The sequence below is a fragment of the Candoia aspera genome, chromosome 3 (genome assembly GCF_035149785.1).
Source record: "Candoia aspera isolate rCanAsp1 chromosome 3, rCanAsp1.hap2, whole genome shotgun sequence".
Lineage (NCBI taxonomy): Eukaryota > Metazoa > Chordata > Lepidosauria > Squamata > Boidae > Candoia > Candoia aspera.
In genome coordinates, this window is record NC_086155.1 from 122,112,590 (window position 1) to 122,135,634 (window position 23,045).

Here is a 23,045-nt window from a genome sequence, read left to right on the forward strand (position 1 = left end):
CTGGGGAATTCTGGGAGTTGAAATCCACCCACTGGGGACAAGTGGACCTATTGGCTATTTTAGTTCAGTATTTTTGTAACTGTAGTATACGCTATTCACTAATCTTTGTCACTTTTGGAAAAAAAATTACCAAGTAAAATCATATGGATGTTTTTAGGATATCAAAACATAAAGTTCAACCTCTTGATTGAAAAAGGATGAAGAAATGTTTAGCACTGATTAGAAAGAACAGAAAATATTAAACAGGAGATTTGTACTGATTACTAATTCTATGTTTTCAGTAGTATGTAGTTGTATCTCACTCATAAACTTGTATAGTGAATCTGGAAAACATGAAGCAAAGTGTTTGTAATAGGCTGTATCAATTTTTTTTCCATTTCCTCCCAGGGGTTAGTGTAAATCATATTTAATCTATGCAGGTAAAATGTGTGTATCCTTAAATCATGACACATTAAACTGCTTCTACCTGAAATTTCAGAGTATATTCTACTTACCCCACATGAAGTTTCTATCTAAACATTTTATATTGGGAGGAGGAGAGCTGGAAAATGAGGGCAGATCCCCCTTTGTGAAACCTGAGGCAAGCCAGCTAATACATTAATCATAAATTAATCCTGCAAAGTGGAATGTGTATAAACGTTTGCCAGTTTGGTCTAGTGGTTAAGGCAACGGGCTAGAAACCAGGAGACCGTGAGTTCTAGTCCCGCCTGAGGCATGAGAGCCGGCTGGGTGACCTTGGGCCAGTCACTCTCTCTCAGCCCAACCCACCTCACAGGGTTGCTGTTGTGCGGAAAATAGGAGGAGGAAGGAGTAATAGGTATGTTCGCCACCTTGAATTATTTATAAAAATAATAAAGGAGGGATAGAAAATAGATATATAAATGTGCTCATTATGTGAAACTAACAGTATATTTTGGCTAAAATACAAGAAGTCATATTAAGAATCATCATCTACATACAAATTTGGAGAGATATTTTCTGTGATGTGAACATGCTGCTAAAGCAGTGGAAGCTTCTACTAATTTTCAAATGAATCCTACTCAAAGCCCTCTTCACACCTCTCCATTTAATCTAGGAAAGTCAGGGACCTGAAAAGGGGCCATCAAGCACAACTTTTGCCTCTTTAACCCAAGTTCCTGTTCTGATATTTAGAATGCTGATTAGGAGATTCATTTTTAACATTGTTTTTCAGTGTTACCTATTATAATGGCTTTTATGATAGTGACTAAACTTCACGTCAGTGACTGAACTTCATACCAAGTTGTCTGGCAATTCTGAAAAAGTAGTATTAGAAATGAAAATCATTACTTGAATGTGTAGCTATACTAGTGAGAGTTGAGCATTCTATCTCATTTTAAATACAAAATGGAGATTAATTCAGTCTCTTTGCCTTCTGTGAAGGTCAGACAGTCATAGTCCCTTATTACAGTCAATTACCAATATTCCAATTAGAAAAGCATAAAGGTTAAAACATACTAGATAAAAGAAAACAAAATATAAAAATAAAATTTGGTAAAAATAAAATGATACGTCTACAGATACGTCTAAATAAACAATGCAATTGATGGCAAAATTTTACAGTCAATAAAATAAAATTTGGCCACATTCAAAGGTACTAAATCATACTGGTCAGCTAATAACAACTGTACATAAAATAAATCTGTACAACCTGGAAATTTGGTTAATGAACAGGTTATAAAATATAACTGTGCATCTTTATAAAATGAACCATAAAGTAATACAGTGTTTTATCTATCTATCTATCTATCTATCTATCTATCTATCTATCTATCTATCTATCTATCTATCTATCTATCTATCTATAAAATTTGTCACCACTCATCTTCTCCGACCAGAGGGACTCTTCCACCACATGGACAGAGTCTGGAAGAATAGGGGATTTGCTAAATTTTCCATCAAGTACAGCTATTGGGAATGCATTAAAAATGAGCTAAGGTTAATGCTCTCCTAAATATGGAAATAGTTATCTGATTTAGATAATTTGCTGGTGTAAAATAAGGAGATTGGCTACTCAAAAACACAACTCTAGAAAGAGCTGATAAATCTAATTGCCTTTCCTATATCCAACACACATTGTTTTAAACTATCCACCGTCTTTGTGTAACCCATTATCAGTAACTTGTAATTTTTGGTGAACTGCTCTTCTCCACATTGATTCAAAATTATACACAAGAATTAGGGATCCCAGGCCCACAGGAAGAACATTAACTTTAACCAGTGTAAAAATGCTGGTCTCCACTCTAATCATACCTGCCTCACAGGGAAGGACTATGCTGGGCAAGCTTTGTGCTATTTGAAAAACAGACCTTAAAAAAATTAGCTTGTACTCTCAAAAGGAGTGCAAGACCTATATGGTCCTAAATGCGCACTCCCCCTACAAACTGTGCAAACTTTTGCTGAGAAAACTTCAAGAGGAGCTGGTATGAAGTACATGTGATGTTGACAGTGAGGAATGCTGCTTTTAAATCTGGTGATATGGGGGCACTCAGAACAGCAAGAGCTGATCTGAATCGGGCTATTAAGAGCAGCAAAGTGGGCTTATAGTTGGAAAGTCCAGAATTTTTTGTTATGATCCTACAAATACTAGGCACTTGTGGCAGGGTATTCAGACCATCACAGATTACAAAGTTACTCTGACACGGTGTGAGGAGAATATAGATTTTCTTAATGAACTTAACATGGTTTTTGGCAGGTTTGGGGCACTTAATAATATTCCTGCGAAGAAGGCTGTTCCTCATCCTGATGAACAGGCACTTATTCTTGATATAGTTGATGTCCGGAAGACCCTGAGAAGAATCAATATGCGGAACACAGTGGGCCCAGGTAATATTCCAGGGTGGGTACTCAGGGACTGGGCTGATCAGTTGGCTGGTGTTTTCATGGACATCTTTAATATTTCATTGCATCAGGCTGTGGTCCCGGTATATTTTAAGACTGCAACTGTTATACCTGCGCCTAAAAAATCTACAATCACATGACTTAATGACTATCACCCGATAGCACTCACTCCCATTATAAAATGTTTTGAGAGGGTGATAAAGGACCATATTGTCTCCAGACTTCCCCCATCATTCCATCCACTTCAGTTTGCCTCCCAGTGGAACTGCTCTATAAAGCATGCAATCTTCTCTGTTCTTCATTTGAGTTTGACACATCTAGAGGGGAACAGCTGTGTGTGATTGCTGTTTGTTGATTTCAGTTCAGCATTTAATACTATCATTCCCAGCACTTGGTAGACAAATTGGGCTCTCTGGGTTTTAGTACTCCTTTGTGTAGCTGGCTACTTGACCTCTTCACTGATAGGTCCCAGTCAGCGTGAGTTGGAAATAATATCTCCAACCCTATTTCTTTGAGCATCAGTTCTCCTCAGGGCTGTGTCCTGAGCCCATTGCTGTTTACCCTGATGACCCATGACTGTAGTGCCAGGTTTACCACCAATTCTGTTGTGAAGTATGTGGATGATACAACGGTGGTGGGTCTTATCAGGGACAATGATTGGGCTTATATGGAGGAGGGGAAGGGTTTGGTGGATTAGTGTAATATAAATAGCTTGGTCCTAAATATTGAAAAAACTAAGGAGATTATTATCGATTTTAGAAAGAACTGGCCCAGCCATACACCACTCTTTATTAATGACACACCTGTGGAGTCAGTTAGTAGCATTAGGTTTCTGGGGGTGCAGCTAACAAATAGTCTGACTTGGTCTCTTAATACTGCATCCTTGGTAAAAAGGGCACAGCAGCGCTTGCATTTTCTGTGCCAGATGAGAGAAGCACATCTTCCACGTCCTGTCCTCCTTACTTTCTATAGAGGCACTACAGAGAGTGTATTGACTAACTGTATTTCTGTCTGGTTTGGAGGTTGTAGTGCCTCGGATAAGAAGTCTGTGCAGAGGGTGGTGAGGGCAGCAGAAAGGATAACTGGGATTTCACTTCCTCCCATTCATGATATAGCATATACAAGCTGTCTGTCTAGAGCCTGAAATATTATCAGTGACTCCTCCCACCCTCATTGTGGCTTGTTCTCCTTGTTACCTTCTGGGAAAAGGTTCCGCTGCATTTGATGCAGAACAGCTAGATTAGGTCACAGTTTTGTCCCCTGGGCTCTTAGACTCCTGAACTCTTAATAATCCCCTTATTTCATGGCGGTACATGTTGTATGTAGGACCATGATATTTATCAGGGATAATGATTAGGGGAGTCAAATGGCAAAGAACATATATTATAATTACTTTTTGTGAGCCAATTGCAACGAAATTTCATATTAATGTGCACTTGTGTACAGTGGAATGCCAATAAAAGTCCATTCCATTCCATTCTATATAGTGCCCTCTGAAATAATGGGAAGATCATAGGCCTGCAGCTGATTTTGTGGCATTCTGGACAATATAATCCCAACAGGCTCTATGCTTACTGGAAGGGTGAAATACACTATCCCCAAATAATTGAAGATTTTAACCTGCTCAATTGGATGTCCGCTCATTGCCAAGCATGTTGTTTAGGGCATTTAGCAAACATCAGCATCTTAGTTTTAGAATAATTGATCTCTGATGCTTCATCTTGACAGTATTCACCTAAAGTGTGCAGAGCTTGTTTTAAAACAATTGGTTTATAAGACAGCAGTACTGCATCATCCACATACGAAGTATCACAATGTGTTTATTGGCTAGTTTTGGAGGGTGGTATGCAAGGCTGTTAAGTTAAATCACTACAAAATTAATATACAAATTAAATAACAAAGGATGCAGACTGCCTAATTCTTCTGCGGTTAGGGATTTCTCTGGTGTCAGTAAAGGTCTAGACCTATCTGTTTTGCTCCACAAGAAAATATTAGTAAAATAGATAAAACACGAATGTGCTGAAAGGATTTTTTGGGAATGGATAGAAATGAAAAACATTTAATACTTTATTCTTGATCATAAATGGAGTTTATAAATGGAGGAATATGGTCTGGCAACATTTGCTTCCAGCCATGCAACTAAGTAAACATGGGTGGATCAAGGAAGCAAAAGAAATTACAGAGAAGAGTCTCAGTCACTGTGAATTACTTCTTTCTCTCCTTTAATTTATCCTGCAACATATCCCAAATATAAACACTGATTTTAAATTTATACTCTCTATAAAAGAACTGCATATGTGCTTAGCTAGATATGTTATATCCTATGCGCCTTTATTCAGAAGTACCTCGTAACAAATTCAATAGTAATTACTCCAAGCAAATAGGAATAGTTTTATAGCTGCATTTTTAAAATAATTTAAAAGAAATTAAAGTAGTAGCTTTCTTGGAGAGTGACAGCTGAAAATGTTCCAATACTTCAGGATCATTGGCAGTTATGCTTTATAATGTAAGGCTTGAAAAGTAAGAAACAACCAGTAATTTGAAAACATTGAATCACTTTTAGCCATTATTAAAAGGCAAAGTTACTATTTGTGAAACATATCACCATGAAAAGAAACAGAGATTTCAGATCAAGTGCTATAAAACAGGTTCATAATGAAATATTTTCAGCATTTGTACTGTCTGTTGAATAATAGCAGACAGATCGTGTTGGATGTTGTATTAAGCATAAGCAGAGCCTCTTTCCTACTTATGCTCCATGTCCCCACTCTCTAGCCCAAGGTGCAGAGCTAAGAAACAGCTGCCCATGGCTTATTTAGGGTGTTGCTAGCAAGGTATTTCTGCAATCAATTAAGTGGAGAACAGCCTGAGATGTTCAGTTATGTCTGAACTTTTTTCTTTCCATTTCAAATATAATTGGATATATTAGATATATTCTTTCCATTTCAAATGTAATTGGATATATTTAGGAAGTATATCCAAAATATGCAAATAAATTCTAGGATTTTTGGTAAAATGGATTGTGCAACTATAACTATTCCACATTATTTTAAATACGCATTATTGATCTCCTTTAAAACAACTTTCTGAGCCTACATAGGTAAACTTTGGTAGTATCATACATGAATTTATCACTGAATCCTACAAACAAGAAGCAAATCCTTCCATTTTGTTCTTGGCTGTTAAGAGACCCAACTGATCAGATATTTATGCAAGAGTCTTTGCTATGATTGTTATTATTGTTATAGTTGTTGATCTGTTAATATTTTCTCAGTATAATTGTATTTAGATTTTATTAATTATTTTAATTAGCTCAATTACTGTTGATGTTTTAATTGTGTTACTGTTTTTGTTACATATGTTTTTGTGGACAGTTGTAAGCTGCCATGAGTTGTTGGCAGATTTGGCAGTATAGTAACAGAACATAATTAAGTGATTAGTTTTGGATTTGATGTGGGTACATAATCTCTTGTTAGTTGCTTTCTGAACTACCCTGCAGGCAGATTTGCAGTAATTCATAAACAAGCTGTTTTTCAGCAGTCCTACTCAGGGGCAGGCCCAATAAGCATATTTGGTAAGTAGCCATCTTACAGCTTATTGTGCTGTTTGAGTATACAGTACTACTACTGCAGAGAACTCTCAAAAACAGTTGAATGTCGAGATTTTGGAAAAGACATAGAATTTCAGGAATACAGAAGCACGGAAAGCACTTTCCTTGCATTTGCAAAATTATTCTTGAAATACAGGATGTTTTGTCAAAAAATAACATAGTTATTAAAACATTTGGGTAAAAATGACTGGTTAATGCATCAACTATTGTGTTGAACCTGAAGTCTAGAGTGAGATTCAAAAAAACTGGATGATTTTCCTGTAGAAGGAGAGAGTTTTCAACAGATAATTTGGAAAACACCAGATGTGGAAAGTGGTACAATTCACTAATCTCCATGTAGCCCCTGTGCCCTACAAAATCCATGTGAGTGTGTGAAATGGTGGTGAGTCTGCAAAGGAAACAATTGCATCATTTAATTCAACTCAGGAATGTGCCAATTACTTGGAAAATCCAACAATTTCTAAATACAGTGGAATGCTGTTAGGGACAAATATAAAATATTGCTCTCTACTGCTAAGGATAAATGTTTCATAGTTTACCATACTTACAAAGGGTATACCTGTCTATTTTTATCAATTATTTTTTTCTTGTGTAATTTTTAGAGAGATCAGTGTGTAACTTCTGTGGCTCTTATTATAACAAAATATACTGGCAGGTCCTTGCAATGCTATCTAATGCTGACTTTGAAAGACACAAAAATATTACAGAAGCAAACCTAAGTTACTGTCATCTGCCATGGCAGTCTGTAAATAAATACAGGGCAAGTTTTGCCTGCCCTGAATTGTTTTATTAGTCTGAATTCCTACTGAATACATTGGCTGCATTCACACATAGTAGTAAACCATTTTTTTTTCTTTTAGTCGTGGTGGCATGTTTTGCACATAATACTAAGCCATGCAGCATGCTAAGATGAAAAAAACCCAGTCACATCATGGTTTGAAGCAATGTATGAACCCAGCCAATGGAACTTACTTCCAAGTTGCTCTCTTGTTGCTACCAAATGCCTCTATAGAGTACAGCAAGGCAAGTGAGCCACATATTTTTATCTCAGTCCAGGCACCAGGTAGCATGGGACAACTTATTCAACTTTACAGGTTCAGCAGAGAAAACTTCTTTCTTGCTGGCTCCAAGTTAGAGAATGCCTCCTTTCTTCTCCTAATTCATTAGAAATGGGATACCGACTCCATCATTCCTCATAAATCTTAGCAATGAGGATGGTTAACAGCTAGCATAAATACCAGCTCAAACTTGTGTATCCTTGGGCAAAAGTAAAAAGGGAAAGGGAAAGGTTCCTGTTTAGTCGTAACTAAATACAAATAAGATCTGAGATTTTATACAAAGTTCAACATTACATAACAAAATGTTGACATTTCATACTGCAGGACAGGTTCCTCCTACACAACGGTAAAGCATATAGTTTGCAAGGCAAGCCTCCCACTTTCAGTCCAGGGCATATGTATGATATGGCTGAAATGATTTAATCTCAAACCCAAGAAAGCCACTGCAATGTGATAAAGATGGACCAGCACTCCCGATGGGCAATGGTCTGACTCTGAATGAGGCATTCTTCCTACCTACCTCTATAACTAACAATCTTTACCGATTCCACCAATTTCCACCCATGTCCACCCCACACCCACAGTAGTGAAGCAACAAAATTAGATTGGCAGTGGCAGCCAGACAATTATCTAGTTAGCAGCATTTAATCCAGGTTGATGCCTGAAATCCTATTCTTATTAGCAGCAACTGTATTTTTTCATTTCAAAGCGAGTATCACTCTGGTATACCATCAATTCTCATCTTATCCTGGAAAGTGCCTTGCAGCGATTTGTGGGAGAGGCTATTTTAATTACCTTGGTTTGGAAGGTAACACATTTTTCCATGGCTGACTTATCCATCTTTCAACCAATTCTTTTGAACCTCTTCCTGATCAAAGCAAGCAGTTATTCTACCCTATTAAGCAACTAGAATTGCAGTTGAAATTGTAGCATTTATTTAAAAGAAAACAATTATTAAAACAAAAACAGCCAAGCAACATTAAGTGACACAAAAAGTCTGAGATGGCCTACACTACTTCAGAGTCCTGGGACCAAGCAATGGACTGCCTCGTTTTCAATTAAAATAAGCAGAAAGGATGCAGGCAAAAGCCGACAGCATTATGGCGAAGCAACTGTAGAGCTGTATCTCCTCCAGCTGCCTGGGATATTGTAATTAATTTTGATACTAATACCAGTATAATCTACTTGCTTTTTTCTGAATCTTTACAAAGCATTACACAAAAATAATTACAGTACAATAACCATCATTTTTATTCTGTTCTCCACAATATCTGCTTTAAGCATACTTCCAAATTCATTTTACATCCTGAATTATACCAGATAAATTCAGGATAGATGAAGATATGTTGGCCCATCATCTTTAACTCAAATATTCAAAGCATTACTCACAATTAATATATTAAAACATAAAATGGGACAAATGGGATGTATTGTTTTATAGTAGAAAGGTAATTACCAAGTTGAAATCCTGTTTCAGATTCCTTTTAATATCTTTAGTTCTGTGATTCATCATCTGTTTATTTAGTAATAGAACATTTACAGTAAGGTTGCCATATTTGGACTGCAAAAATCCAGAGGACCGTCGAATGGCAGCAAAGCTAGTAGTAGTCTAGATTTCTGCAGCCCAAATATAGTAGCCTTAGTTTACAGGTACTTGTCATTATTTTAACTTTCTTCTACCACTTTCAGAAATACGTTCTTGTATGTTTCTGAACCTGTTAGTGTACCAAAGATAAACAGTACAGTGACAGTTTTTCTTAAAAAAAATCTGTTAGATAACAACTCATTATTACTATTGTTAGATAAATAACTCATTTGGATTATGAAATTCTAGAGAGAAAGAATGATTCAGCAAGACCAATCAACTTTTTTTTAGTTTCTTGTTGAATGAGATGTGAATGAGACTTGTATCTGTATCGTTTTAGTATTAGGTAGATACTGAACCCAGTATTAATTTACTGAGACTGAATTATAAACAGGGTTTTATATATTCCAAATATCTTTGCTGTATGTTGACTATAAGCACATACAAACTCAAGTGTGGAGCAAAGCTTCAAACGTTGTGGTCATCTGGAGAAGCTCAGAACCACACAATTGTACTTGGTACTTATTGGCAGTTTTCAGTTAACTATGTATTCAATTTCAATGCCTTGAGCAGCATCATAGCTTTTCATTGTGCTCTCTGTAACTTTGAGATCTACAGTATAATATTAACAGATTTTTGCTGAAGACTAGAAAGCCAACAAATTAAACTGGAACCAACCCAGTACAATTTCCTCCCCCTACTCCTTTGCATAGACAATGCAGCTGTTCTGGAAGTTTTAATAACGAAGGCTTCCAAAAAGCTTCCCCCTTGCTAGGCATTAACAGAAGAAATTACAGTTATCCTCTCAAAGTATAGGTGAATCACAGAAGTGTTCTGCAGACAAAGTCTAAGATGTGCTGGTCCAACAGCTATCGGATCTGAGTATAAAGCAAGCGTTAACAGCTTTTACTGACATAGCAGCATACCAAGAGTAATGCTCTTTATTTATGGGCGCCTGTTAAGGGAAATATAAGCATTTGACCTATCAAAGGAGGCATCATAAGCATCACCATCTGTTTTTCTGGCTGTGAAGTTCAGAGAGAAAGATGCTTCCAGGTATAAACCATATGTTAGAGCTGACAAACTTCCAGAATTCTTTATACCTAATCTATAGGTTTAGAGAAATATATCTATCTAGATGAAGTTATTTCAATGTGCTGTATTAGGGGCTACCTTTACAAAGCATCAGCAAAAACCCTGGTGGCCACTTGCTTGCAAGATCATATGATGCATATCCTGTAAGGGCTGCACTAATTTCTAATTTGTTTGTAGGCACAATTCAAAACCCTTGAAGAGCTTAGATCCAACACAACAAGAATCATCTCATTCCATAGAAGCCTGCCTATGCCCTAAGATCTGATGTGCAGTGGGGAAGACCCAGGTGAATGAAGACAAGGAAAAAGGCCTTCTTAGTGTCCACACTTCAATTATGGAACCCCCTCAATGAAGGCTGAAACTGCTCCCCTCTTTAATGATGGTCCAATGAAGACTTTTTTTTATTCTGGAAGGCATCTGTTTTGTGGGAAATGTTTTGCCTTATTTTATCTCCTGCAACTGCTTATTAAACCGTATTTTACTTTTTAAATGTTGTTTTACTGATTTTAAGCATGCCCTGCTCTACTGGACATAAGGACAAATGAATTAAAACAAACAGCCTTTTACTTGAACTACTGCATTTGTCAAGACTGCCATAAAAATATTAAGATCAGAAACATCTTTTCTTGTTTACTGACCAAAAACATTCCTAGCCTGCTTCTAGCCAGAAAGACTCCCAAAGTGGCATGGAAAAATAGGTGATCCCTGCTTACAGGCTTTCCAAGTAAAGATGTGACAGACAAAGAAAGTGGATAGGAAGGAAGGAGAAAAAGTTTCAGAAAGCTTGTTTAAAATGCATACTTCTCCTTGCAATCAGCTGGGAAGAAAACAGTTCCAGGAGAATGATGGATTGACTGTCAGTCAGGTGACAACTGGGGAGAATCCACAGCATGTGTCTCTTCCACAAGGGATCAAATAGTCTTGTTTCTTCTAAGCTAAAAGCTGAGGCAATGGTAATCACTACAGGAACGCAGCTGACATCTACCTTTTTATTTAATAAAATTACTGCTGTAACATCAGACTTCAGTCTCATACCCATGAGAATACAGTTATGCACAATGGTCATAATCCATAGCACAAATGCCATTAAAATAAATGGAATCTGTGCATGTGATCTCCTGGGCTGTCATGTAGCTCTGATTCATTTCAATAGCACTTATGGAGAAACTGCCCCATAATTATTGGAACTAATCATGAAGAAATGAGCATAAAACAAGTCAGAAGGAATTTTAATATTTTCTGGCCTTTATAAATTCAATCGTGGCTGGATACCACTCTGATTAGATTTCAAAATACTCCAGTGAACATTTCAGATTTTCACTAAAATTGTCAGATTTCCTGAAGTTAATGATAACATTGATACATTGTAATTTAATATGCAAGATCATTATCGAATAAACTTACTTGTTTGGTTTCTCAGATAACTTTTACAAAAGGGTTTTTTGGCAGTGTAATTAAATGTAAAGTTGGGCAAAACAAGCAAACAAGTAAATAAATCCAAACCTTTACAGGCAATTGGTATCAAAAAATAAACTTTAGCAAAGAAATAAAGTATATTTTAAAAATCTAGTATAAAAACCGTCCAGAGCCACTGGGAGTTGGGCGGCATATAAATTTAATTTATTATCTTAATATAAATTTATGGTTATCTCACATGGAGTAGCGTGTCTAGTATTGATGAACACATCTTCATATGGGGGAGGAAGCAAAAGGAAAACCAAAATAATTAAAGATGAATATGATTACTATGCAGTTTAGAAAACAGATATGACTATGGGTGATCATGAGACAACTGTCTCTAATTATGCATGATATGGGCAAGTAAAGAGGAATGTTCCCAGAAAACTAGAATCTGAAGCATCCCATCAAAATGAATGGTGGAAAATTCAGGATAAAGAAAATATAGAACACAATTAAAGGCTGGAATTCACTATAAGAAACCAAGATAGTGGCCATTAAAATAATGGCTTTGAAAGATGGGGCCACTGCAAAGCACGGATATTTTTTTTTTAACTTCAAATGGTAAAGGCATTTTTATACTGTTCACAAGTATCCCCACAATACTTGGACTGACCGTTGTCAGAGACAGAACACTGTACCAAAATAATATTTGGCTTAATCTAGCACAGTATTTTGACATTCTCAGAATTGTTAAGGAAATATATACCTCATATTTTGAATGCACAATTATAGGAGCACTTTTGGTATTGATTTTTCCCCTTGTTATCTGCTAGTAAATGTCAACTGATAAACCTAAGACTGTTTGCTAATATAACTAAATGCAAGAAATATGAAGATTACATCATAGAAAGACGTGGCCAGCAGCAGAAACCTGAATTCTACACAGTGAGGAGGAACAGCAGCCTTCAGCCAGTAACTGAGTGGTGTAGAGCAGCATCTGGGTGGCCACTGCAGGACCCAGCAGATTATGGTCTTTGACTTTCCTCAGAAGAGATTTCAGTGTAGAATGAAAATAATCATGCTAAATTAGTTTTGGTGTATTATCAAATGACCATTAAGACTTCAAGAAAAGCAATACAGCTGCAATATAATATAAAACCCGCAAATTTCAGTTTGGCTGGCCCTTGTCGCATCCAATGTTTACCAGCCATGCCTGTGGATGACTCTGCAGAAAGTTAGAAATCTCTCTGAAGAACTATAATCCATGGAACTTGCCCTCACCCAAGCAGCCTTCAAGAAAAATATGCCAGGTTTTTGGTTTGTCAAAGGTTTTTGACATTTGTCAAGAATAATTTAACCACAATCAGGAAAGGAGTAACTTAGAGGCTTCTGCCTGCCTCATGAGTCGTCATTTCCCCCTTAAACTATTTTCTTCTTTTTCTCTATATCAGCTTATAAATTGCCCCATTGTAATTCATTTAGTGTTTTGCCCTGTGAAACCTTTAGCAACTAAGCATTTAGTGATAGAATGCAGGCACTTTGGAAATAATATTTTATGTTTGTATATATTATTTTTCCTACTTTACTACAGTGGGTATAATTTCATTAACATGGCTGCAAGACAGTGAAATGTAGGAAAACAAATGAATCAAATCAAATTTCATTTCTACCAAACAACTTGCAGTGGAGCTCTCCAGGCAAATGCTCATTCCTGTTCAATATCTAGACAAAATAATTAGAAGATTATACACTGTTCCAGACCTAATTTCTTCACTTTATATGTATTTTCTGACAAAGCAAGTCTGGGGAATCTATGGCCTTCCAAATGTTTAGGAAGTACAATCCAGCATCTTTCACTGTTGGCCACACTGGGTGTGGTTGCTGAGGAGTACAGATCCACAACTTCTGGAAAGCTGCAGGTTCTCCATCCATACTTTATAGTATTTGTGAAGTATTTGACTATTTCTGTGCTCATAACAGAGTGAGTGCATTGAGTATTGTACGTATTTACACTGCTTCAAGCTTTTTTCTGTACCTCCTGATGGCCTTACCTGTGGTCCATACTCTTCTTCCCAATGATGGACACAATTTCTCCCATTAATAAATCTTTCAGAAGGTTGCACCATTTCAAACTCACCTCAACTTTTGCAGATCTGTCTGATTTGACTGCAAGTATGTAAGGGGAAGACTGGATCATGCCATCACTGCTCACATCATAATTCTGACATAATCTCAGTTTGCTGTTGACATCTAAATTATGAGGCCAAAATATTTTAAAGAAAGACAAACCACAGATGCTGCTACAGCAACTTTTAGACATCCTATGTCTTCTACCCTAAACTATACCCAATTCCCTGTTCTTATTTCCAGTTCAACCCATTTTATTAGCAACTGAGATATAGTCACAGATAAGCCTTGGACCGGGAGAAATGTGTTTTGTTAAAAATGTGTCATCATACCTATTCACCACAACTCTCTAGTTTCACATGACAGCTGAAACAGGGTGATGCAGATTATAATACATGTGTCTTATTTATAATACTTCACCTGGTGCCACTTTCCCATTCCTGATCATCTTTATCTTTGTCTTCTTTGGCATCTGGAGTATGTGGATGCTTTTGCACAATTCTCATTCCACCAGCTTTGACTACAACAAAAGGAAGTTGAGGAAAAGAATCCATCAGATAAGCTAAGTGAAGGTATGGTGGCCATATTAAGGTTAACAGTTTAACAAATTAGAATTATTGTGTCATCTGATAACTGAATCCAAGAAGACATGCAGAAAACAACCATTACTCTTGTGATTAAATTCATTCAGCATGGGCCACTACATTTATTTGTTCAACTCCTACTGTTGCTCACTATGTTGGATTAACCTCTAAATCTTTACAAATTTATAGCAGAGGTCTTTGCAGAAGGCCTTTAATCCAATTACCAGCATCCCAATTAAAATGATATCCAGGGGTAGGGTCACAAAAGACTTCTGCTTGAGACTTTACATAACCATTGCATAAATTAAATTGATCACAATATCATATACTTTGAGATATTAATTTATATTCCCATTCAGATTTCTGGCCCATTTAAACACTAAATAAACTTATTTATGGTTTAAATCTCACATTATCTGGGATATGGGAAAGTTACCACTGTGGCTGATTATTTGAAACCGTATTTATATATATTCCTTTGTATCCAAATGCATTAGGTATGACAATGGCAAAAATGTTGTTTTGCTATAGAGTTACGTAAAAATGGTATAAAATATGACACTAAATTATTTTCATAATACTTCCTGAGGGGAACAGATGATAGAAAACTTCCACCCAAGGAATTGTGGTTGATGGGCTCTTTGGAAATGAAATAAAACAAACCATAAATCAATAAAGGCATCATTATATAGGTACTTTTCACTTTAAAAATTATGTTCTAATAGCAGAGGAATTTAGTGAACCTTTTTTATGATGCACCTACTTAACTCCACAGCATGCAGAGGCTAATACCATACCTACTGCACAAAAGATTTCTTTGTACAACTACTGTATTTCTTCTTAGTTTCCAAAAACTGAATTTATAGCCTTTCAGCTCTCCTCAACCTCACTCCTACTGAGTCAAATTGCTAAAATGAGTTTAACAAATAAGTGTCCTGGCAAGCCAGTTTAGGGAAAATCAAATTCTTAAAGCTATTTGCAAAGAAATGCTTTCTTCTGAAACAAGTCATGATACTATAAAATCCATGTAGGAAGTTTTTCCCCTCAAAAGATCAGTTTTATTTTACTTGGCAGCGACACTGCCTGGATTTAAGATGAAAAATATGTAACTTTTTACATTTCAGAAATTAATCTGTTAGGGAATGACCAGAATAACTTGAAATAGAAATTGACAATGGCCACACTCATACACATACACTCCTGAAATAAAACTGCACAATAATTTTTCGGTCAGAAGCTGTAACGGTTGCCTAATCCCAAATACTCAGTCTCACAAGCTCGGGCTTAAAGATAACTGATTTATTAAAGGAATAGTATGCAAATACAGAGAAAGCTGAGAATGAGCAAAAGCGCGCCAAATACAAACTAAATACCCTCGCTTCAAACCCAATCCCGCCCCTCGCCCCACCATAGCAACCACCCCCTCCCAGGTGTTGGCAACCGTCACACATCGGCCTGGGAAAGTAACCTTGAAGACATGTCATAACCCAAACATACATTCCTGCAGAACAGCAAGGAGATTACAGCCTGGCACGGCTGAAATTCCCCTCCCCGCAAATGACAGACACGGAACAGGAGAGTGACATGTGAAACGTTACGATGTATTCAAACCATTGGAACGATGAACATGACAGAAGCCATTGGAAGTATCCCTCACTACTGACCCCTGAATTCAATAATAAAGCCTTCATAATTCTGAATAGTGAGGCTTTCCCTGCAAGAAACTAGGAATTACCTTACACAATCACTACTGTAGCTTCTGAGAAACTCCCAGCCAAAAAGAGAGGAAGATTATTTTGCAGATAATTCAGAAAAACGCACATCCTACCTCAGTGTCTGTGAATTTAGGTAATAGGACTGAGAACTGCAGAGTCAATAGGTAGGGAAAGATTTTGATAGATCATTCAACTTTCAATTCTCATGTGTTAAATGGTAATAATAATGAAACATTTCTCCATTTGTGTGTGTAAAAATGCACAATAGCTGGAAACTGATTTGTGCCAAAACGAGTAACCTGCTTTTGGAAAACACTTTTCTGTACTTAAGATCTTGCATGTGACAGAGCTAAGATCCCATCTGAATTCATTATTCAGTGCATTAATGTGATCTGGATTTGAACTAATAGAATCAATTTAGAGATTCAATCTGATAGAAATGCATGTGTGCGTACATGCTGAAAAGTCTATCAGATCTTCAAACTGACAAAGACACCTGATTTGATTCTAAGATTTGACCTGAAGAGGTGATTCAATCTAACTACCTTCTAAATGAGCTTATGAAGTGAGGTGTCACACTGCTTTGTTGTTTCTCGGGCCTAAGAAGCACCATCCCTTCTTAAAACTATTGTAATGCACGCAGACTTTTTTGGGAATGGCAGCCAACTACACGTTTTTTCCCCTCTCAAACTGGAGGAGCTTCTAATTATTTACAGCAGAGTTGGGCTACCTATATTCTCCAGATGTTGACAAATTACAGCTTCCAGCACCCTCACCTTTAATACAACTAGTATGTATGACCACCTGGATCCTGGACTCGATTATGCTGAAGAACAACAGGTTGAATGCTCCTTTTATACTATACCCCCTTGAGCACATAAAAAGTTACTATGCCATAGACAACATCCTTACTAGTTTCTGTTGCAAACACATATGCCAATATGAAAATATATGCTTGCAAACAGATTGCATTGGAAAATGCTAGTAAGTGGATTCAACTCAAGGTTTATTAAATATTATTTCAGAGGAGAAGTCTAGTCTTGTTCTCCTAGCTCTAGATTTAATGAAACAGCTCAATATCCACTAATTATAATGTCTGAGATTCATTTATAGAGGGGAAAAGGGCAATTGAAAGGATACTTTAACAAGCTGTCTTCTGGCTAGAAATGCAGCAACTCGATTTTCAATTTAGTTACAGTCAGAGGGTAAGTACAGGCATACAAGCTGTTACCAAAGAGTGAACCGTAGCTACTCTTACACCAGCAGTTGCAAATTTGGAAAAGGCCACAGCTCATTAGCATGTGATTTGTATGCAGAAGGTCCCAGACTCATCCATGAAACCATGGAGAGCTACCACTGGTCAGTGTAGATGAGGCAATGCTAGACAGCCATGGCCTGACTTAGTAGCTGGGTAAATACATCATACTAAGCCATTATGTTTCACTGAGCCTGGTTCTTACTTAGTGTATCATGTAAGCCTGCCACTGTAGTTTGTTTTATGTTTTAAGACTGCTTGCTGTCTAAATCCAGTTCCTCTGGTCTTTAAAGAACCATAGATTAACAAGGTATTTGAAACTAGCCAGTATGAAACAGATGTCTGGGAACTTAAGTAGCAAAAGGTCTTGTTCCCTTCTGTATCCCCCCAAATTCTAGCACTGAAGCCCATTAACAGCACAAAATACTATGATGGTGATGATACTGTATCATATACAATATACAGATGAAATTTATTTCTGTTGCAGTACAAAGACAAGAATAGTACAGTTATTCAGTTATTTTAAAAATGCACAAGGACATCTAATAAATATAATCCACAATGTCAGACCTTGGACAATCTCTAAAATCTTAAAACTTGCAATTAACTTCCAAACCAGAGCACATTTGTCTTAACCACAAAATACTGTGTAGTGCACACCACAGTGCAAAGCTTATCTATATGGTTGGAACTGCAGGGATTTAAGTTTGATAATATAAAATACATGTACAGATTGGACCCCCTGGCAAATCTTTTATTAGAAGTAGAATCAAATTACTCTGTAGAAGGGACAGTGTTAGAACATGAGCAACCAATTCTACCACCTTGTATTTCTAGAGCAGATATGTAGAACAAAACTGGTGTTATGATATTTAGCACAGTAGTGATAGAAAAAGAGTGAACTGGATCAAAGTAAAAGGCCCAATTTTTTAATATAATACTAGAGATTTTGGTAAAAGCTGATGTTAGGAACCCTAACATAGGTGCATAGCTGAAAAAAGGTGAAAGGTCCTCTGTGCAAGCACCAAGTCAATGGGGAAGGCAATGGCAAACCACCCTGTTATAGTCAGCCAAGAAAACGTCGCAAAAGCAGCATCCCTCCAAAGGTGCATAATTCGATCCTTTTAAAAAAAATTCCATGTGCAAGAAGCATATTTAATAACTTTTTTTTAGCATTTTCAGGACCTATAGCAATGAGACCCAGTATGGTCTAGTGGTTAAGGCAATGGGTTAGGAACCAGGAGTCTGTGAGTTCTAGTCCCACCTTAGGCATGAAAGCCAGCTGGGTGACCTTGGGCCAGTCACACTCTCTCAGCCCAACTCACCTCACAGGGTTGTTGTTGTGAGGAAAATAGGAGGAGGAAGGAGTATTAGGTATGTTTGCCTCCTTGAGTTATTAATAAAAATAATAAAGGCGGGAAAGAAAATAAATAAATAAATGAGAAATTCAAAGAAAAACCCATAAATTTGAACCTGTTTTTCTAGTGACCTAGGCAGGTTTAAATTTAGCAGCCAGAATTAGCAGGCTAAACCCACTGGAGTAAAGACAAGTTTCAACCAAAAGTTGAAGAAAAACAACCAAGCCTCTGTTTCCAAGGAAACAGATCCCACCTCTAGCTGTATTGCCAGTGATTACAAGGATGGAAAGCATGGATTTGAACTGTGCTATTTCTAATACACCACAGTCCTTACAGTAACTAATCTACACTCCATAAAGCAACTCCTTTACTTCAGAAACTTCTAAAGCATAGGAACATAGTGGCTACCTCTTCTATGCAAATATCTAAAAATAGCAATAATAATTCTGAGTGCACTTTACACAATACAGTATTTTATGTAGATGGTGGGGCATGAAGGACAACCAAGATAGTTGAAAAACCCAGTCCATTAGGTTTCCCATCTATTTGTCACCTATGGTTTTAATTTCCTCCCTCAAAAAACCTTAATTTTGGAATTTTGATGGTTTACCACCTAATGTTGAGATTAATTGTGGAAGGTTAACAGTTTAAGGGAAAGAGAGACTCCTGACCCATAGTATTTATATAAAAATTAAATAAGAGAGGAACCAGAATACATTCATACCTTACTCTTCTCTGAGTATCAATATAGGGAATATTTTCCTAAAACAGAGAAGAGTTACATGGACCTTCAATTGTCCAAACACTTAGGACCAACCTCTGCACATAAATAATAATTTAAAAAGAATTGTCTTCAAAGCCCGGCAACTTAAAAAAGCATATGAAAGAATTTTCTATTTTTTTCTTTCCTTTTACAGTAAATCTCCTTATTTTCTAAAACTTTAATGTTAACACATTCAAAATCAAGATGCAAAAACCATCTTCCATATTAAGTGCCTATTTCTATAGAGTTCTACAGAAAAGTAAATGACACTGAGTTCCATGGAGGTTTATTCTGGTGTGTGTGTGTATGAACAAATCCTTTGACTCAACCTTGACTTCTAGTGACTAAGACCCTATACTGTAATTTTCTTGGGAACATTTCAGAAGTGATTTGCCAGTACTTTCTTCCTAGGGCTTAGACAGTGACTGGTCCAACGGGACACAGCCAGCTTTCATGTGTAAGGGAGGACTAGAAATTGGGTTTTCATGCTCCGAGTCTAGCACTTTTAACCACTACATCAAACTAAGTCAGCCTTTCTCAAATTTTTGACCCTGGAGGAGCCCTTGAAATATTTTTCAGGCCTTGGAGAACCCTTGCACATTCAGGCTCAAATATAGGCCAGAAGGTACAAAATTATATTTTTTTCATGTGTAGGCCTGTCTATATGCATTAACAGTGTTCTTAAACTAAAAATAAAGGATGAAAGTTAGCTCTTTAATGTGAAGTTGTCTGACCTAGTGATCTCTCACAAAACCCTAGGGTTCCATGGAACCCTGGTTGAGAAACCCTGCTCTAAGTCATGTAATGACTGCAAATAAACAGTATATCTCAGGAAAAGGACAAAGTCTAGTGAAGAAACTCTGAAAAAGTACTTGCTTTTCACTGATATTTCTGAACTCCAAAACACTTAGTATGACAGCTTGAAAATAATTCCCTATTTACCAAGAACATAGCAGAAAGTTGAAGAATTTGCCCTGAGGTTTAACAGAAAAAAAAAAATTAATCAGCATTTGAATGAGCATCCATTAAACTCTTGTTGCTCAGGGCAGTTTATTTGATTCCCATTTTTTTGTTCTAATTTTATTAAAACAGTGTTTAAAAAAGGATTACAAAGAATAACACTTCATTATGTTTGTGTTGCTTAAAACAATTTTTTTTTGCCCTGGAGGTGTTACTTTTAAAATTATTTTTTGCACTTTTGTTCTTTACTAGATATTGTTTCTGGATGTTGTCCGAAGCAAGCCAACTACCCCTGGAATTCATACAACTAATTTGAGTAAAAAGACACAGGAGTGGGCTGCATAACTTCAACATTACACACGCTACCTTCAATCAAACTGATAATTTTGCAAAACAGGAAGAATATCCAAGTATATACACTCATATACACACTAATACAAACGCACACCACGCATATAATCAGCATTTGCTTCAAGAAGTCTCAAATATGTGGCTGAGTGGTTGTAATGCTTCTCTGTATCAGAGAAAAATATGGGTTGGACTATCGACCTTTCAGAGAGCCCAACTTCAGAATCTGCTTCGTGGCTCCGACAGACAGTCTGCCTTGATTGGCAACACGTGTCCGACGCTAACACGCCAACTTGAAGAGGAGGGGGGTGGGCAGCCCGGTCCTCTAGGAGACTTGCAACGGGTTCACGCGCTGCAACCAGAAAGACCCCCCACTCAGCTTCCATTATTTCAAACGGAGGTGGCAGGCGACTACTAGCGCGAGTTTGAAAACTGAGCCGTTAATACTTTCCTACAGCACGTCGCACAGCTTGTTTGCAAGAAAGTGAATCCCTTCGAAGTCAATCACCCTTAAGCGCAAATGTAGGATCGCAGTCCTGTTTACTCAAAAGTAAGCCACCCACCCGTTCCAAAAACAAGACTGCCCCCCCCAAAGAAAACGCCGCCTTCCTCATAAAACTACTAACGTGGGAAGGGGACGTAGCCAGACTGTAAAGTGCCCAAGACCCATGCTCAGTCTGAAAGCGCCTGCAGAAGCACTGGGGTGGGATCTTTCCCTTTAGCAGCTTCCCTTCCTCCCTAACGCGCCCTCCCGCCATAAACTTCCCTCAGGAGGCAGCATAGGCAAAAGTGGCGGAAGGAGAGCGGGGAGAAAGGACAGTGGGAGCAGCAGCTATACCAGCGGGAGGGTGTCCAGCGCGGGTTTCTGCTTTGACTTTGGGCGGCGAAGACATTGTTTGTTCGGGAGCCGCAGCCGCCGCCAACAGGGCAGTCGCGAGTCCAGCACGGAAGACGGAAGGCTGCTGGTGGGTTTGCTCGCTCCAAGGCAAGACACTCCTCCTCCGTGTAGCCTCACTTGTCAACGTGGCTACTCCCCGTCGCTGCGCTGCGCACGGCTCTGTCGTCAGAGCTTGGGGTAAAGCAGGAGGAGGAAGTTTACTCCTTCCTCTTCCTGCGCTCCTCGTAGCCAATATGTAGGAGGCTTATGAGGTTGCGCGATTTTACTAGGCTGGCTGAAATGTGAGAAAAAAAGGAGAAAAAAATAGTGGGGGGGGGACCTTGGGTAGTTAGAGCAATCAACAGCTGTTAGCTGTAGGTGCTTATGTAGAACCTCCCGGTTCGGCGAGAGTATATCTAGTGCTGACAAGAAGGACGGCTGCCGAGTTTATATTTTGGTTCTGACCCTTCCCTGAAGCATTTTCCGGAATAGAAAGCTGGACTGAATGGGCCATTGGCTTACCTTAAGGGAGCTTTTCCTCGTATTTAATGCATTCCCCCCCTAAAAGCAGAAAGGGAAGAACTTTTCAGAAACAAGTTGTATGCCAACTTCATGGAAAGCACCTTCAGTTCTGAAGAGCGTTGCGAGGTTTAAATTGTATTGGGAGAGGTCCTACTGCTTGCTTTGACGGTATTTACCATTTTGATAATGGAGCTGCCTGATGGTTGGTTTTGGCCTGGTAGGGCATGTAAACCACAATGAATTCCTCTCAGTAAATAACCCGGGCAAATGTTGACTCAGCCACATAGTGCAACAGGCATCCTAGAAACATTTATTTTTGCTGCTCGAATCCTGAATAGTGCAGATCCCTGGAAAGCAGCAGCTGGGATTTTTCAGACTTGCAAAGCGAATAAAACCTAGAATTTATAAAGATACTGTAATGATTGCCTATTCCAATAAAAGGAGTCTCATCAGTAATTACTAGAGAAAACTAATTTATTGAATGAATAGTATGCAAAGTACGAAGAAAGCTGAGAATGAGCAAAAGCGCGCCAAATACAAACTTAAAAAGCCTTGCTCCCGTTGCGAACCCTCCCTCAGGCTAGCATAGCAACCACCCCCCCAGATGCTAGCAACCGTTAGAATCGGCCTGAGAAAGTAACCTTGAACAGCAGAGATAACCCAAACATACATTCCAGAAGATCACAAGTCAGCACAAAGGAAATTTACCAGCGTGGCCAGGCAGGCACGCAACTGCAGATATGACATGTGTAACGTTACGAGGAACCATAAACATCGGAACGGGAACATGACAGATACTATGCCTAACTATCAGAAGTGTAGGAACCATAGTAATAACATCCATCTCCACTGGCCAGCTGCTTGCTTTCTCAAATATTCTTTCTGTTGGCATGAAGAGGATATCTGGGGAAAGCTAGGCGGGTATGTT

At 37.9% G+C, this 23,045-nt stretch overlaps 1 protein-coding gene across 1 annotated transcript in view; it reads right to left on the minus strand.

Annotated features, from left to right (window-relative positions):
• Positions 1 to 21,732, minus strand: part of DAP (death associated protein) — a 39,353-nt gene extending 17,621 nt beyond the window's left edge. The window contains exons 1-2 of the mRNA XM_063298748.1: positions 21,557 to 21,732; positions 14,156 to 14,255 (exon numbers count right to left, since the gene is read on the minus strand). Of these exons, the coding sequence (XP_063154818.1) occupies positions 14,156 to 14,255; positions 21,557 to 21,611 (155 nt within the window). The 5' untranslated portion in view covers positions 21,612 to 21,732. The remainder of the gene's footprint in view (positions 1 to 14,155; positions 14,256 to 21,556) is intronic.
• Between the last annotated feature and the right edge of the window lie 1,313 nt (positions 21,733 to 23,045).